The sequence below is a fragment of the Pleuronectes platessa genome, chromosome 12, assembly GCF_947347685.1.
Source record: "Pleuronectes platessa chromosome 12, fPlePla1.1, whole genome shotgun sequence".
Taxonomy (NCBI): domain Eukaryota; kingdom Metazoa; phylum Chordata; class Actinopteri; order Pleuronectiformes; family Pleuronectidae; genus Pleuronectes; species Pleuronectes platessa.
The window spans coordinates 16887927-16905215 of NC_070637.1; the positions used below are offsets into that span (position 1 = coordinate 16887927).

At 46.1% G+C, this 17289-nt stretch overlaps 1 protein-coding gene across 1 annotated transcript in view; it reads left to right on the top strand.

The window, feature by feature from the left end:
• The window catches only part of zmiz1a (zinc finger, MIZ-type containing 1a), a 98933-nt gene that overhangs the window by 53933 nt on the left and 27711 nt on the right, over positions 1-17289 (top strand). The window contains 3 exon segments of the mRNA XM_053436196.1: positions 11957-12065; positions 14833-14850; positions 14853-14948. Coding sequence (XP_053292171.1) covers positions 11997-12065; positions 14833-14850; positions 14853-14948 — 183 coding nt within the window. The 5' untranslated portion in view covers positions 11957-11996.

Here is a 17289-nt window from a genome sequence, read left to right on the forward strand (position 1 = left end):
CTCCCCATCTCTGCTTGAAGCAAGGCAGAGTTGCATTGTGGGTAATGTACAGCAGCCACCATTCTTGTTAAAGCTGGCCCTGATGCAGTGAAATTTCATATTTAGTTACTGTGACAACAGTATTAAATCAATATACTTAGACTCCTTCAATAAAAACTAAATAATTACAGACAGATTAATTGACAGTGGAAATAATCATTAGTCTTACTTTAATGTGTCATTTTAATTGGCCACAAAACTTGTCAGGTCCAGGAGCCAGATTTGAGTTGATGTGTTTGCTGGCTCAGGGAAACCTTCTTCCACTCCCTGTAGGTGTTGTTAAAATCCGACTGACTTCATTAATAGTCTGATCTGGATGTAATTAAGAACGAGGGGAGAGAGAGGAAGGAGAAGAGGAGACGATTCTCTTCCCAGCATTCTTCTTTAAAACTGCTCCTTCAGTGGTGTTGACAGCCCGGGAAGAGAAAACACCAGACAGGAGGAGGAGGAGGTCTGTGGAGCGATATTTTGATAAGGCTTGACTCTTTTTTAAATATTGTCTCCTCAAAACAGGCATCTCCATGAGAAAGGTCTATTACAGCTGTAAACACCATGTTCTGAAAATCTTTGGTTCATTTGTACATGATGTGTTATCTGAAACACACCCATACACACGCACACAAGCACACACACACTCTGTTTATGCGGCACTGGGTGAAAACATAAATTGGAGACAGCGTTCCCCGTCTGCAGGGCTTGGAAGAGGGTTTGGGCTCGGAAAGCTGGCTTTCCTCTGAGGAAGTGTTGTTCCTCACCGCTCTCCATAAACACTGGAAAAGAGACCCAAAGAAAATGTCCCAGACTCACTATTTCCACTGTAAACACACAGACATACAGATATTATACTGCGCCCAGCTCTCTCTATTTCTCCCATATGTGTCTCATTGCTGAAGGCTGTATATTTTCCCAAAGCAACGTAAAATATTCCAAAGTGTGTTAGCACACAGAGTCTGGCCCTGTGCAGATCGGCTGCCTCAACTTCTGAGATGATGCTCGTCATATTTAAGGCTTTTAAGTCCGAAGAGGGATTTTTGAACGCAGATCAGAGTCGTGCACAGGTCAAAACATGCAAACCAACAAAAAGCTCTTTTCTGGACCTGACTCGTTACCTGCAATTAACTCCCATGATTAAACACACATGCCACATAAACAGTCACTCAAACCAAATGGGTTTTGGCCTTTGTGTCCTTCCGTTATCGTGGCTGAGTTGTGTTCTCGGAAAAGCTTGTGGCTATCGAAACCTAATACTATTTGGCACTCTTCAAAAGTACCAAAGCCATTGAGAAGCATTCCAACGTGGCTATTTCTGTCCTAATGTGATCCATTTTGATGCATTAGCTAGTTTGCTGTTGGTAATAAAACAGCAAACAAATTCTGCAGCTGACAAGGCTTCAAATAGGCTGAATTATTAATCATTTCAGTTTTCTTCAGAAACTTAAAAATGTTGACCCGGGTCTGAACTTTTTTACAGCTTCCCCAATACCCGACCTGGTGTTGGACTCTGAGACCAAAACTTTACTTTTAACTTACACCTAGAGACGAACATTCAAGACTCACACAAACTCTTTTCTCTTTCTTTCACATTCAAAGATTTTATTCCAACACCATTTTTTATAGAAATGAAGCAATAGAAAAATCATGATTTTCTTGTTTATGTTGAACCTTCGGGTGAAAATGCTGCTGAGGTGCAACCGAACTCCCTTTCAGAGCAGAGTAATTGTAACTTTTCAGCCCGTAACAAGTGGTTGGATTGTAGGTCCCTTCGTGCACTGTGCAGGTTAATAAATCTACACCAGCGAGAGAGAGAGAGCGAGAGAGAGAGAAAGCGAGCTCTCTCCATCAATTTTAGTTGTCATGGCATTTATTTCCGTGCTGGAGCATTATGCTGTGAAAATATCATCGCTAAGTCCCCAAAAAACAAATAAGACTTGAAATGTTCACAGTTTATCATTGTCAGCGCTCAGATTTAACAACAGGGAGCAGGCCTGTGTAATCTATCACAAACAAGTTGTCTGTTGTGATTTCATTGCTGTTGTTTTTTTTTTAAACAGCAAAGTCCCATCACCACCTGTCAATCAGTTTTTTATGCACTGAGATGACACCGCAGATGCCAAAGAAAAAAGATAGCTGCAGATGATGTGCTTTGTTTTGCATCACCAGTCACACTTTACCTTTCGCTGCTGTTCTCTTTCCTCTTTGGTTGGGAAAAAAAACAACAAAACAAAACACAGAGCTCACTTTACCACCCAGACGGCTTACACGCCACCTAATCTGTGCGTGTGCAAGTGTGTAGCGAGCGAGAGAGGCAGAGCGAAGGAGTGTCAAAGAGAGAGAGAGGTTAGAAACCCTTTTTTATTATATTTCCTCCGCAGTGAAAGAGGAGGCAAGATGGACACTCCATATCTCCCCGCTGCGCCAGAAAACTCATCTAAATGGAAAACACATTGTCTTCATTATTTTGCGAGAGCTGAAAGAACAGGGTTGTCATGGTAACAGCCATCTGAGTGAGCGCAAGCAGGCGGCCAAGGGGCTGGTTTTAGGGCCAGAGGATAGGGAGAGAGAGAGAGAGAGAGAGGAGAAGAGAGGAGGAGGAGGTGGGATGGAGGGGAACAAGGAGTTCAGAAGGGGCTGGGGGGGTGGGAAGAACGGAGAGGGGACTGAGATGAAGAGGGTGGAGATGGGAGGAATACAATAGAGCTGGTGGGAAGAAAAATAGGAAATTGTGGGGTGAAATGGACAGAGAGGGGAAAGAGATCAGAGGGTGTGATGGAGAGAAGGAGGGAAAAGGAGAGCAAGGGGTTCGTGAGAGGAAGCGGGGAGTTCCTTTTCCAGTGAAGCCAGACAGTGCAAATGGCCAGTTAGTGGCTCTCAGAGAGCAGTTCAGAGGCCCTTATTAATTTCAAGGGGGCAGCAAGATGGTAGATTTAACGTCTCAGGAAATCTCTTCCAACTGTGACTCTCTGCTGCCCCACTGGTGCTCACTATGTGTGTGTGTGTGTGTGTGTGTGTAGGTACAAGTGCATGAGAGAGCATATTGATGCACACTCTAGGGAAGAGCGATGTTTGCCCGTTGAGCTAACATTAGAGTAGCCCGGCTCTTGGTAAACTTGTTGAGAGAGAGGGGCGACAGTCTTTGCACCAGCACTGATGGACAACCTGCCTGCTGCCATCTTTATTAGTTGCTCCCTCCGAACGCCCCCTGGCAGCGGCGAGCCCAACACCATCACGCCCCTTCATCAAATATTTACCCCCTCCTGAATTTACAACGTGAAATAAGGCCACATCAAATAGAACCAAGTGCCAAGGCGATATCTAATCCAGTCCAATCCCTCTCCTTGTCAACTTCATTCTCTTGTCTTTCTGATGCTCGGCGGATTTTCATGACGCTCCTGTCAGTTTAGCATCAACTTGAGGATTAGGGCTGTTGCCGCAGAGAAAGGGACCTAGATGATTGTTTATTTACAAGTTGTTTCCCGCTCCTCCATTATATAGCCAGTGGCGCTAAAGTGTCGAAGGACTGACATGACACCATTTTGACAGCCGTTGGGCGATTAAGGAAATTAAAGTAATTGCCTATAAGTCTTTGTCATGTAAATACTTAGAACCTTCCCCTCAAGCATTTGGCTTGGCTCTGAGATCCGTCGGGATCTGACATCCAACCTTGCGAGTCTTCAACGGAGCCGTATCATTATCATTATTGTTTGTGGTTTGAAAACAGGCTGGAACTGAAGGAGCCAAAACACATACTGTCAGATTAGATTGATTCATCACAGATGATGGTCCCAGTTGTGTTTTCGCAAATGCTTCTCCACCCTCATCTGCACTGCATTACATATTCACATTAGAGCATGTTTTTTCTGTCGGGGTCAATCCTCGATATTTCCCACCAACCAAGGTGTTTTCCTTCAGAGGAACATCCAGGACCAGTGAAAGCAAACATTTAGGAACCATCAGAGGTTCACGGGATCTCTCAGCACTGAGGCCGTTTGGGAAATTATGTTTGTTTTTTCTCCTTCAGATGTGCAATCATGGTCAAGGGAGGAGCGAGGGCTGCGGCTTGTGATTGACCAGCACTTAGGGGAAGAGACAGCATGCACTAGCTCGGCTGTTTGGCTGCTCATGGCTGCCTGGCTGGCCGTCCGGCTGCATGGCTGCCTGTAGTCTTAGTGATTCATGTCACACTGTAATTGGTTTACCTGCTCCCTGTGTGTCTGTGCTCTGAGAGGACCAAAACAAATTACCCAGGGATGACCTCTCGCCATCCCTCTCTCCCCCTCTCTCTCTCCCTCTCCCTGCATGTCTCTCTCTCCCCCTGCCTCTCGCTACATGTGTGAGTGTTTTTCTCTCTCCCCCTCTCTTCCCCATCTATTTGTCTGTCTCCGTTCCCTCCAAGATACCGTGAGTCTCACAGGAGGGGCCACAGTGGAGTTACATTGTTGACAGAAAGAGCACAAATGCTCACATGAAGGGGCTTTTCTGTGTCCGTCTGCAATGTCAAACATTTTGACGTTAGAAAAGCCTGTAGGATGGAGTGAGTAACGATACCTGGGATCACACCCACTGCCCGAGTGCTTTACAACACTAAAAACATGTTTGGTGAAAGCACATTAGCCCTTCAATGCTGTGTTTTTTCGTGCTCTCTGTGCCAAATAGTACCTGTGTGGATTGGTCCTTCAGTGAATAAAACTGGCGTTCTGTGTACACCATTAGGCTGTTTCATTTTCACAGCAAGCAGATGTTTTGTGTTCTCCGCTGCTCATGCACACACGCACACACACACGCACGCAAACAGCAAGATGAATGAGCACATCATTCTCCTCTCTATACCCATATAGAAAGGTCTCGCTCTCTCTGAGGTTATTTAGCTGTTTGAGTGAAAATCCACCGTCAAAGGATTTCACTTGGAGTGTGCAAAAGCGATTTGTTTTTATATGTTGCATTGGTTTTTAGACTGTTGGATCTTTTAGTGTCCTTGAACAAGCCCCATATTTTGCACCAATTCTGCGTACTGTTGGCAAAGTGGTGGAGACATCAGTGACCACTCCCCACTTTTTTTTCGTCCTTTGGTTAAACTCTTCAGCAGCACGGACTTTGTCAAAGAGCATTTCTTCACCTACCATCATTTAAAAGTTAACATAACATACCAGGTGCCTGATGGACTTTAATCCTGTAGTTCAATAACATGTTATTTTAACACGTAAAAAAGATTTCTGGCCGAAATAATTCCGTCGATAGATGGCATCATCGCAGCATCAAACGCGGTTGCAGGAAGAACTAATGAGGAAGCATTGCATCATTATTGCATGGCGCTGGAGGCAGGCAGTTGTGAAGGTTGAGGAAATAGCTTTTTCTCCCCAAAACTCACAACAAGAAAACAAATCTATTTGTGATCTGATGCCAAAGTCGTGCCTGTTCTCATTGTGCGCCTTCAGCTACTTTTCCTCAGTTGTGTTAGATTATGAGACATCCTTTGTGCATTTGATTTGAGTGTTGTGTGCTGTTGATCAGTTTCATGCTAACTGAAAGAGCAAGGCCACAATTTTTTATTTAATTTTATGAAGCAGCCCTTACACAGCTGAGGAAAAAGTAGCTAGTCTTTCAATTATTGGCATATTCTGTTAAGTACAGTCCTGGTTGCACTGTATGTGTTATTTCACACTGATTTTAGCATGAGGTTTAATTGGAAATGCTTAGGAATATATTTTTTTCTCATTGGCTAATTGGATTTGCTCCATGAAAGATCAGAGGGAGAAATAAAGGTTGTTCGGCAGGAGCTGCAGCACTGTAGGACGTGTTGTTCCACCGAGTACAGAGAAGCTGGGCTGCTTGGTTTCTTTTGTGGGGATTGTGCTTTTATGAGTCAAAGACGAGGGGAGTGGAGGACAGACTGGCACAAATATATTTTTGCTCACTCTAATGACACCAATACTATTTCATGGTTTACTGAGCAGATTGAATCACACTCACTCTTTGTAAGTCTCGCTCTCTTCCCCCTGTTTTTTTTTTTCTTCCTGTTTCTCCTCCCTGCGCACCCTTCATCACTCTCTCCTCACATAGACCATTACATGCACATTCATATGCCACCGTGCAAAGATGTGTTACACTCACCCCGGCGGATGTTGTTTAATTGCATTTGGGTCAGCAGTTTGCCGGTGCTGAAACCGAAGGACATGGAATTTGTCAGTTTACCCATTCAGCAGTCACAGGGGGCGGCGTGTGAGCTAACAGCTCGGCTGGAGTCAGGCCCATAAGGTTAGCTTTACACAAGCCTGTCAGACTGCACTGTCAATCATTCTCCTCCCCTCTCCTCAGACACTCTGTGTTCTTCTTAAAATATTTCACACTGCTGCGATTCCACTTAAAAGAGCTTAAAAGATTTGGGCACTTTTTCCATTGAATGGACTCTGATGTCCTCATACAGCGATGAAGGCTAGACATTGGCCTTGACACACACACGTACTCATTGGCTTCATCCCTTGTGCATGGGATCTTGCCTTGTCGTGACAGTGGAAAATAGTGCATGGCAGCCAGGACATACAATCATCCCCAGCTGGTATTCATAGTCCAACTGCAACTGGAACATTCTATGGAATAAGGAGTTCATTCATTTATCATGTGACGCTCTGCTCTGCTCATGCATGGCCTGATTCTGTGTCTCATGTAGAGTTGAGTCCAAGCAAAGGTTTGATATGAAAGCTAAAGACAGGACTGGACCGTAGACTTGACTCAGCAGACGCTCCACGCCAATACAAATTAAATAAGTGCTGGTGCTGCTCTACCAACTCCTGAGAGCAATATTTGGCTCTTTAGTTGCAGGCTTTTTCAGGCTGTTCTCCATCTAACTATGTCTGTCTGCAAATTAAAAAAATCCAAACCCTCAATGATTCGATCGTCTCAAATATCACAACATTTTTTTGGTAAAATCATTATTAACCTTTGAAAGGCTGTTACAATACTTAATCGAGGTATTCAGTTCCATTATTCTAATATTGACCTATTTAAATGTTGCCCAACCCCGAATAAAACCTAAATGCACAGAGCTGTTAAGTTAAGAGAGGACACATCAGTGCTCAGTGAGTACACAGTGCTCTTATTTTGATCTCACACATCGAGTGGTGAAATAATCGGCCACACCCGCGGGTATCTGGTGGCGCATACCTGCAATACTCCATAACTGAAGCTCCATATTTATAGACAGCAACAGAGCGGCTCGTATGTCCCCACATCACAGCTGTTTGCATTGCAGTGTTGGGTGTCACATAGCTGCCCCGTGCTTCTGTGGTTGTCACATTAAAACAGAAGATAAACAAACAGCAACATTTAGAGCTTATTTTTTGCTTCCCAGCCCTTGGGAGAAGTCATTTCATATTCTTTATACAGGCTGGTGGGCATGATGCTCTGCGAGAGGGCTGAGTTTTATAAAGGCTGGAGGGAGTGATATGTCTAATAGTTGGCTTCGCTGAGAGCGAGAAGGAGAGAGGAGGGGAGAGATTAGTGGAGGAGAGGATTAGAAGGAAGTCTACAAAATAATGCAAAGAGCAAAACAAAGTGAGAAGACAGAGGTTTGATGATGGAAGTAGGTTTGTAAAAAAAATACATGAAAAGAATGAAGAGGCCAAAGTGGAGGGCAGCAGAGAAAATAAAGGCAATGAGAGGAAAAACCGACTGTGTGTGGCTATGTGAGTTTGCCACTAGAGATAATAGTGTGTGTGTATGAGAGAGAGAGGGGGGAGGGAGGAGGGGGGGTTGGTGGCTTTTTACAGACACACTGAGAGCAGAGATTGTGGGAGGGAGAGAGAGAGAGGCCAGCACAGCTGAGTGGTGTTGATTGGCCTGTTTGAAAACACATGAACTGCAGACAGAGAGGGAGAGAGAGAGGCAGAAGGAGAAGCTCGGTGCATGGGAGAAAGTGTCGCTCTGTGCCGTGCCACGCTGCAGCCCAAACCACATTAGAGCAAATGAATCCATTCCACCTCCTGTTATGGCAGCTCCCGCACGGGGCCCCAGGAAGGAGGAGGACGATGAGGGAGGGAGGGAGGAAGAGTGGCAGCAGGGTTGAGATATGAGGGAAGGGGAGAAGAAAATGATAGAATAGAAAATGGAAGGTGGTGGAAAGTGCTGCATGCTGGGTGGCTCTAATGATGTCTGAGGGCTACAGAAAAAGGGGAGCAAAGAAAAGGACATGGAAGTGAGAGAAAGAAAATCTGTGGCCATATAACTGAAGACGAGGAGGAGGAGAAGAGAAGATCCCCCGCTGTGTCCGGAGAGCAGGAGTAATAGACCTGTTTTCCTTTAACAGACTGAATAAGGAAGATAGGCTGTGGTCAGACTTGACCTGGGGGCTTCTGTATATTACTGTGCACTGCCCACTGGCCAGTTTCCACACAGGATAAACTCAGGATTCCACAGCGAAGCATCGCTAGGAAATATGTTCTTTTGTGCAATATTACATGAAAAGTCCTAATTGTAAACATTCTTACACAGAATATACTTCTGCCCTTATGGGCCAGTGAAACTCAATCAAACCACAGCATAACTTCCAACTTGGTTTTACCAGGATCATATTCTTGGAAGATTCAAATATTGGAAGTGAACAGTAGCTGAAAGTTCTGCACTAATACTTTCCCGTTGGTATGACTGGGACCTTATGCTACATGATCTTTGTTTTTCTTCCTCAACCAATGAGAATGCAGCATAACCCCACATGATGCAGAGTAGCAGAAAACTGGTAGTGAAATTTAACCAGTGAGGGAAAGGTGAGAAAAGTTTGAGTAAAGGACAAATTTAAAACAGAAAAGCAATTTAATGACTCCCACAGAAAATCCTGGGATCTCAATTCTAAGCTGAATTAATCAGCCCCGTTTAACACCTACATCTTAAAAAGTTTGTTTGTTTGATTATCAGACGATTCTCTTACATATTGACTCTGATTCCAGCCCTGCTCTCAATACACTCCGATACAATACTCAGTGAAAGCTCCCATACGTCACTGCTTCCATGCAACCCCCACTACTGATGACATCCACAAAGCAAGCTGCTCTTGACAAAGGTGGTAGTCATTTGTCTGAAATGAGAAATCACTCATGCTATGAGTGATCATATGCTACGTGTTTGCCCGTGTGTGTGTGTGTGTGTGTGTGTGTGTGTGTGTGTGTGTGTGTGTGTGTGTGTGTGTGTGTGTGTGTGTGTGTGTGTGTGTGTGTGTGTGTGTGTGTGTGTGTGTGTGTGTGTGTGTGTGTGTGTGTGTGTGTGTGTGTGTGTGTGTGTGTCGGTAATGAAGAGATAATTTCAGCACTTTTTCCTTGTTTCTCTCTGGGTCTCTTTTTCCCACTGAGGCTGGTCCTTCTTGCCCCCTTCCTGCCATACTCCACTGCTTTTCATATTACTGTGCTTTTGTTTTCTGAGCACTTATTTCTTGCCCCACTTCCCCCAGCTTGTTTTTACTCTGGAAAGTGATAAGGAAGGAAACTAAGAGTGTGCGTGTTTGTGTGAGAGAGAGAGAGAGAGAGAGACAGACGCTTCATTGGATGTTAGCGTTATTTGTGGTTTGCGACTCCTCCGTGATTCATAGCAGTACCCACCCACTGCCATTTAAATGGAGGTTGTAATATGTGCGGCATAATGGGAAGTGTGATCCGTTGCTTTGCACCTCTGGTTAGCAGTGTTGAGTGGAGCTGATTAAGACGTTTGCGAGACAATAAAGATAAAGTGGGCCTATTTAAGGGATGTGCATGCTCCCCCAGGACGACTAGCCCCTTAAAGTCTGAAACAGAAAATTGAAAAGATGGAGCTCCACAATCCAGAAATTGTTGAAAAAAAAGTTCGGCAAAGATATCGCGATTCTTCACTTGTTCTCTTGCGATGTAGAAGGGACAGATAAGAGTGTTTTTTTTATGGTAACCAATAAGAGGTGAGGATGGGGTAAGAGGAGGGCTCCTGCCATGTTTCTGCCAAAGCATCGTCTGTTATGCAACACATTTCCCCCCCCTGAGTGGCTGGAGGGGGGGGGGGGGGCTGTGGTGCTGGAAACGTCTGGACGGACATTTATTCATCAGCCAGTCAGTCAGTCAGTCAGGCAGACTCACATCTTATCTCTGTTACAACTCAGTCGTACACAACCTGCCCGGCCAGTTGCACGTCCACCTCACTCATTTCCCTTTCAGAACCCGAGGGCCAAGCTTTTCATCGACTAACAAAAGCGCTGCCCATTTGTGAGAGGAGGAGGGGTGTGTGTGTGTGTATATGTGTGTGTATATATGTGTGTGTTGGATTTGGGTGAAATCACAACAGAGGGAAGGAGTGAAGAAAAAAGAGGAGATTCTTTTGCTACTAGAGGCAGCTATCTCCTCCCTCCTGCGTGGTCTTGGCTGCGGGTGTGTTGTTGGGACAGCAGGAAGGGGAGCTGGAGGAGAAACGTTAATCAATAGCCACAAGGTCAGATGGCCAGCGCCGGGGCTGTGCTGGAGCGTGCCCTGTTAGCGGTCCGTGGAGCTGCCTGGCTGCTGAGGGGGATTTGTAGCACTTGTCAGGGCTTTAAGGAGCCCTTCTCCAGACCACTCGCTCTGGGTGTAGTGTGTGAGTGTGTGTGTGTGTGTGTGAGAAACATGCTGGTTAGCTGCAGGAGAGGGAGACATCTACTGGACACTCTGAGAAACCGCAGCACAGAGAGAATGAGGCCACCCAAATGTGTGGTCCCATTATGTGCAGTCAAAGTGGCCGTGTGCCCTGCATGATGTACATTTTTGTAGGCAACTTCTGCAGCAGAACGTCCGTACCTTAAGCTTGACGAGAGGCGTGTTGCTGCCCACCATTTGACCACATTTACACCAGAATCCCCTCTCACTCAGACAAGCAACGCACCCACTGATATTTAAGACTTTGTAAGTGCACTCCAGGTAATTCTACCCCGGTAATGCATAAGCTTGGAGGATTAGTAATACACTCTTATTCTCCAAATGTGTCTTTGAAGTTTTACCCTTACGCTTAGTTAAAGCGGAGAATTCAAGCTTTTGTGTTGACATGCCCTTATGTGTGTGCGTAAGAGAGAGAAAGGGAGACGGAAATAAGAGTGTGCATATTTGCTATAGTCTTTCCAAGATAAGCGCACCGCACTGAGCATTACACAGGGAAAACTCCCTCGCTGAGCTCCGCGCTTCCATCGTATTCCTTCTCTCGCTCTGTTTCTCACAGCGGGCGATCTTGGGGGACCCTTTATCAGTACTGAACAGCTTTCTAGAGCCCCGCACCCCCTCCCCTCGCACCCACCTGTGGTTCCTCAGTTTGCCTTTTGTGCGGAGGAATCTAAGGCCGACCAACACCGATGCAGATGAGCGCGGAGGAACAGAGGCCAGGCCAGCACGATACCCATTAATCCATCCCTAATCCATTTCTCCGAGATGGTCAGAGTGGTTGTGAGCACAGGGTTTATTGCTGCTCACCAGAACAAGATTTGCACTAAAAGAAAGGGACGCGATAAAGTCTAACAAAGCGTCTGTTGCTAGATGTGGGCATGAATTAGTTGTCTATGCCACGCTGATAACTTTGCCGTGAGCTGGTGCTTCTTTTAAAGAGCGTTAGCAGCGGATCTCTCTTTCTTGGTTGCAGCAAGTGTTTTGGGGATTTTTCTCCCACAACTAATGTAAAGCAAAAGTTTCAGTTGCATCATGTTTCCATCCGTCGTTAGCGGCGCTGCTGTGGAAAATCTCAGTTTCGTGCAATTGCCAGAAAAAATATGCTCCAGGCTGAACGAGCCCTACGATGAGTCACCGCATAAACAAGCTGGATTCTCTTTTTGAGAATTTGTCAGGCTGCTTAAATGCTGTTTGAAATTCAGAGGCTACAAACTCTTCACATGGGTGACCTGACAGAAACCTGTTCTAACACATGTGCCTTTTCTCCTCCTCCTCCTCTTTCACAGGGTAAAGCACCTTTAATGGCGTCCCGGTAGAGACATCAAGATGAACACGTTGCCATCAATGGATCGGCACATCCAGCAGACCAATGACAGGCTGCTGTGCATCAAACAGGTGTGTATAGAGACCCATGTGCAGCAGCTACTATTAGCCCTCCCTTAACCTCTGTCAATAATGTGCAGACATGAATGTTAGAGACAAAGAAGAATATGAATTTCCGTTTCTGCTCCTTTCTTACACACTCTCTCTCTCTCCTCTCCTCTCCTCTCAACACCTTATATGGGCATTACTTTTTCTGGCCATTAGCTCCAGTCACACAGATCATGTTGCACAGGGTCATAGAGAGAAAGGGAGAGAGATGGGGGAGAGAGAAGGAGGCAAATCTGGTAACAAACACAACAAGGAACTTAAAAGAGACTTGCTCCATAACAGACTCCACTTCTCTTCCCCCCCCCCCCCCCCCCCCCCACCCCCCCCCCCCCCCCCAACTCGTCCTCGTCCTGCCTTCCCTTATATCACGTTCCTGAGCCTTGACGTATGCCGGCCCTTGTTGTGGTTTTGCTTAAAACGCTTCCTTGACTGCCAGCTTTCAGGAGAGAGGCTCCTCGCAGTCGAGATACAGAACGAGAGACACCGTCAGTCAGACAGACGAACATCACCCAAGGCTACTGCCTCTGCCTGTGATTAATAGTATATGAAAACTCACCGGCTGGTTGGCTGGCTGGCTGGTTGTGGGCTTATGTGTTTATGCTACGTGGGAGTGATCCTTAATATCGCTTAACATCCATATGACACCGTGTCGTACTGGGAATGTTGAGGCTTTGAGCCGACGATTAGAAGGTGACACATCCCTTTTTCTTCTGTACCTTCTCTTAAATCCCACCCCACTCCCACCTGAACTCCTGGGCATCTTATATATTAACCTTTATCTAAAGCAGCTCCTTTGCCTCCGTTTCTTACTTTGATTGCACAAAGCAAAGTGCTACACATCAAAATCTTACATTTAGAAAATGTCAGCTCTTCAATTCTACGCTTCTCTCTCCTCGAGGCCTCCTCATTTACTGTCTCAGGCGTCACTGATGAGCCCAAAATAGCCAGAGTTAACACATCTAGCTCAATAAACGCACTAATTGTAGATTGGTTTATATACTTCTCGGCTCTGGCTGTAATAGAGCTTGTAGTAAAGCAGACTTCAAAGCAGAGAGTGAGTCTGCGAGCTCGGTGCTCGTGGCAGCCGCGCCAGCAGGGTGTTGTTTTGGTGTTGGGAAAAGCCACTGCAGAGAGCCAGGTGTTCTGCTGTTATTCACGCAGCCAGGTAGTCACTGAGCTGCCTATCCTTGGCTGCTCTGAGAGAAAGGGAGGGGGGTAAGTCGGTCCATCATCTCACAGAGGATAGTCTGTCAGACGTCTGGCTCTTTGTCTGCTGAAACCCCATCACTGCTGCTGCTGCTGCCGAGTCTTCTCCCTCCCTCCATGTTCCCTGTTCTTGTCCTCATCCAACCCTGAACAGCAACAACAACAAGAACAGCTCAGGCTCCATCCTCCCAAAACTCAACAGAGCCCCCCACACAAACACACACACACAAACATACACACATCAGAGTCGAGGTTGTCAGGCAGAGTCGGTGGCGAGCGCTGCGGCAGGAGTAGCTGTGAGTTCAGATCTAGACAGACAGCCCCTGCTGTGCTAGTTCTGATTCCTCTCGTGCTGGAGGGTGATACGCCTCCCATCAAGCAGCAATGATGCCAGATTATATCACTCATCTAGAACAGGCTCCTCTCCTCCCTCTCGCTCACCAAGAGCATCTCTCACTTTCTCTTACTCTCCCTGCTTGTCTTCATCACCAGTCAGAGCCCCTGCGAGAGTCTCCGGCTAACTCCATAATGGCTAATCTTCACATCACAAAAGATGAGTGAGTCACTCAAGGCCTCTCTTGACGCTCATGATATCATTGGAGGCTCTCAGAGATTTTCTCTGTGGGCGGGTACCAGGCCTGAGGAGAAGAGCTGTGTTCGCACCGACGAGCCCCTTTTGTCACAAGCCGACGAAAAGCAGCCCCTTTTAAAACACTCACCTCTGCTGCCCCCTAAAGACAATAGCTCTACCTTCTCCGCAATGACACACAAAACAAGATGCTTCAGCTCCAGATGAGAATAATAAATGCTTTCAAGTGGACTCAGTCTCGCCGACTGATCGAGCTGCAGCTCTGCGCCATTTCAGAGCTATTAACCTCCTGAGCTGCGAAGAAAAGGAGCCCAATTTTAAAACCGCTTATTGTGTCCTGCCAGCTTGAGTAGCCTTCAGACACTGGGAAGAAAAGACTCAACTGTTTCAGGCCTCAGTGAACAAGCGAGAGAGACAGACACAGAGGCTGAAAGAGATTAGACAACACACCAACGGCACGTATTGAGTCTGCACACATTGCTGCCAGGACCAAGGTTGTTTTCTTTGTGCACAGCCAGTGGACCTCTGGAGCCGCCGCTCTGTTACTTTCTGCAAACAGGCAGTGAATGAGGGGAAGAGAGAGGAGGAGGATGGGAGGGAAAGATTCGGTTGCCGTGTGGGTCGTGGGGGTGAGGGCCGGGTTTTGCCAAGAGAGATTAACAAGAAACACTGGCATCATTGTTGATATGGGTGTGATCTTCTTCCCACAAAGCAGCAGAGCTCGGAGTGGGCGTACATGGAAGGAGTCAAGGTCCTCACAGGGTTGTGCCGAAACACAAGGCATTAAATCAAGGCAGTTCGGTGGGAGAGCGCGAGCCTGCAAAACTATTTGGTTTCAGTGTTTTTCTCAATTTGTACTGAATGTGAAGAAAAAAAAACAACTCATTATTTCCCATTGTTTCTAATGGCAGTTTCTTTTTCTCTGCGTTTGCACAGCACTTACAGAAACCCGGCCCAACTTCCACTCGGCGGCCACAGAGCTGCTCGACTGGTGTGGAGATCCCCGGGCCTTCCAGCGACCATTCGAGCAAAGTCTCATGGGATGTCTGACGGTACGCAAACAGCAATTATGGTTTTTGTTGGGTTTTTTCAGGTACTTTTTAAGGGGCCCGGAGCAAAACAATAATTAGATTTGGATACTTTGGAAAACACAGGGGGAAAACGATGGGCGTGTTTGTCCACTTATGAAGCGTTTGGCCTCCTTTTAGGGATACTGTAGGTTATCACAGAATATGTGTAATGTTCAATAGTCTAAACAAGATTCATGTCATATTTAAATAGATATTTAGCATTTATTTGATGCCTTTTTCCCTCTCTCTAGTAACAGGGTATAGGGAAGCACCAGGTTTATTCAAGGCAGCTGCTCAGGCCGTAAGGGGCCACTGACACAGGTTAAAGTCCTTGTCGCCACTGCTTCTCTACACTTTGTGCTTTCACACAAACACACACACACACTCACACACACAAACTGAACAAGAGGCTTGCACAAGACCTCTGGTAGCTAGTCACCTCTGGCTAACGTCTTTCAGTTCACCACTTACCACGCATCGATCTGGACACAGGGCCAGAGAGCTGGCCTGCACCAGGTGTGACAAACACACACACACACACATTCACACACAGAGTCACACAAGGCTTTCTTTGGAGCAGAGCACTGCAACTTCCAAGTGTTTATCGCTGAGATCAGTCTCTGAAACACTGAAGCAACATTGTCCCCAGCCGGGGTAGTAGCGTGCAGCAAACAAATAAATGCTCATTAATGTGTAAATCACAATAAAAGCCTCTTAAAGGATGATGAAGAGCTATACAATGGGGCCCACCACTGAGCTCCCTCTCAGCATGGGGCCGCCTCCATCAGCCAAATTGTTTCATCAGACTCTGAGAGGGAGCAGCTTCTTATCTACGGAGAATTACAGGGATGTGCAACAAGTCCATTCTCGCAAGGATTTTGTTAACTTGCTTGTGAAATTAAAACATGACTGTGCATCTTTTGGAATCGCAGCCCCACGAGATTTGTCGAAGCGGAGGGAAACTAAAAGCGGTTCTCATATGGAGACGTCTGTTCCCTCTGGCATGTTGAACACGTGGAGGTCATTCTTCAGTCCCTTGTGGAGTATCGGCTCCAGAGCTAAGAAAAGATGACATAACTGAGCCCCCCCGCCCCCTTTAGAAGCTGAAAGCTCACGTCTCCTCCTCCAAACATGTTATCATATTAACGATAAGCTCAGCAAATAATAAAAACAGATCCAATGGCATATTAATAGACATCAAAAAAAGCCTCAACAGCATCAGCAAACGCTTTAATGGTTATTTGCCATTTCCCCCTTTGTCATTCATGCCCCCCCACCTCCTGCAGTGTCTTGATGCACCCCCCCACTTTAAGAACCACTAAACTAAGCTGTCAGTGCTCTAGTATTAGCTCTGCCTGCTTGGCACTCTGTGGGTTTTTCTTCTTTCTTCATGCATCCTGTATATAGAGTGTGGGTGATGTCAGTGCACGCAGACATCCGCATTATGTCTGTCTCCCGTCCCACAGTTTTCTAAAAGAATCACCCACGTAACTCACCAGGGGCTGTCTGTCTTTCACATAGAGCCAATTCAACCACCAAGCAGAAAGAAATCGACAAAACTGCTTTTTCTCTCTACTTAAGCAAACAAACAAGAATGTGAATGGCCCAGTAACCCTAACCCTAACTCCTCGGCATCTCTCGCAGTGCTGAGTTTAATATTGACGGCAATATGGGCCTGGAAGCACATCCTCAGAGGGAGATTAAGTAAAGAAATAAAAAAGCTTATGAGGTGAACCACTGTCAAATCCATGTTGAATCTATGTTAGCCTCTGTTGCTGGCTGTCTGCCTCACACCAACTGTCGGGCAGACTCAGTCACGCAGGAATTAAACGATCGCCAACAGCACGATTTAAGCATTTGTCAGAATCCTCATTGTTTGCATACTAGGGTAAATGTTGTATTAATCCCTGGAATGACATCCTTTGCAATCAAATAAATATAATGGGATTGGCTGGAACTGTAGAGTTTTATATCACCATCTGTTGATCAAAATAAACCCTATTTATTAGTGTATTTACCATAGTTTTTCTTTCCGTGCTCTAGCAGCTATATTACCTTTGACAGAGGCACGTTATCGCTCTCGCTGTTTTGCCGACTCTCTAAAAGCCACCCTGGTTGACCTTGTTAACGCTAATGTGTGTTTTAGGTCAGCGAGAGCAGAGGAGATGTCATCTGTTAGCAGATAAAAGCAGAGGGGTTTCCCTCCTTGCAATGATTTACCCCTGTCTTCCCAGTCCTGTCTAACATCACTCAGTCTCTCTACAACATATCCCTTAAAGTCCACGGTTCCTGCTTTACATCCCGTAAAACGTTCAGCCTCCTT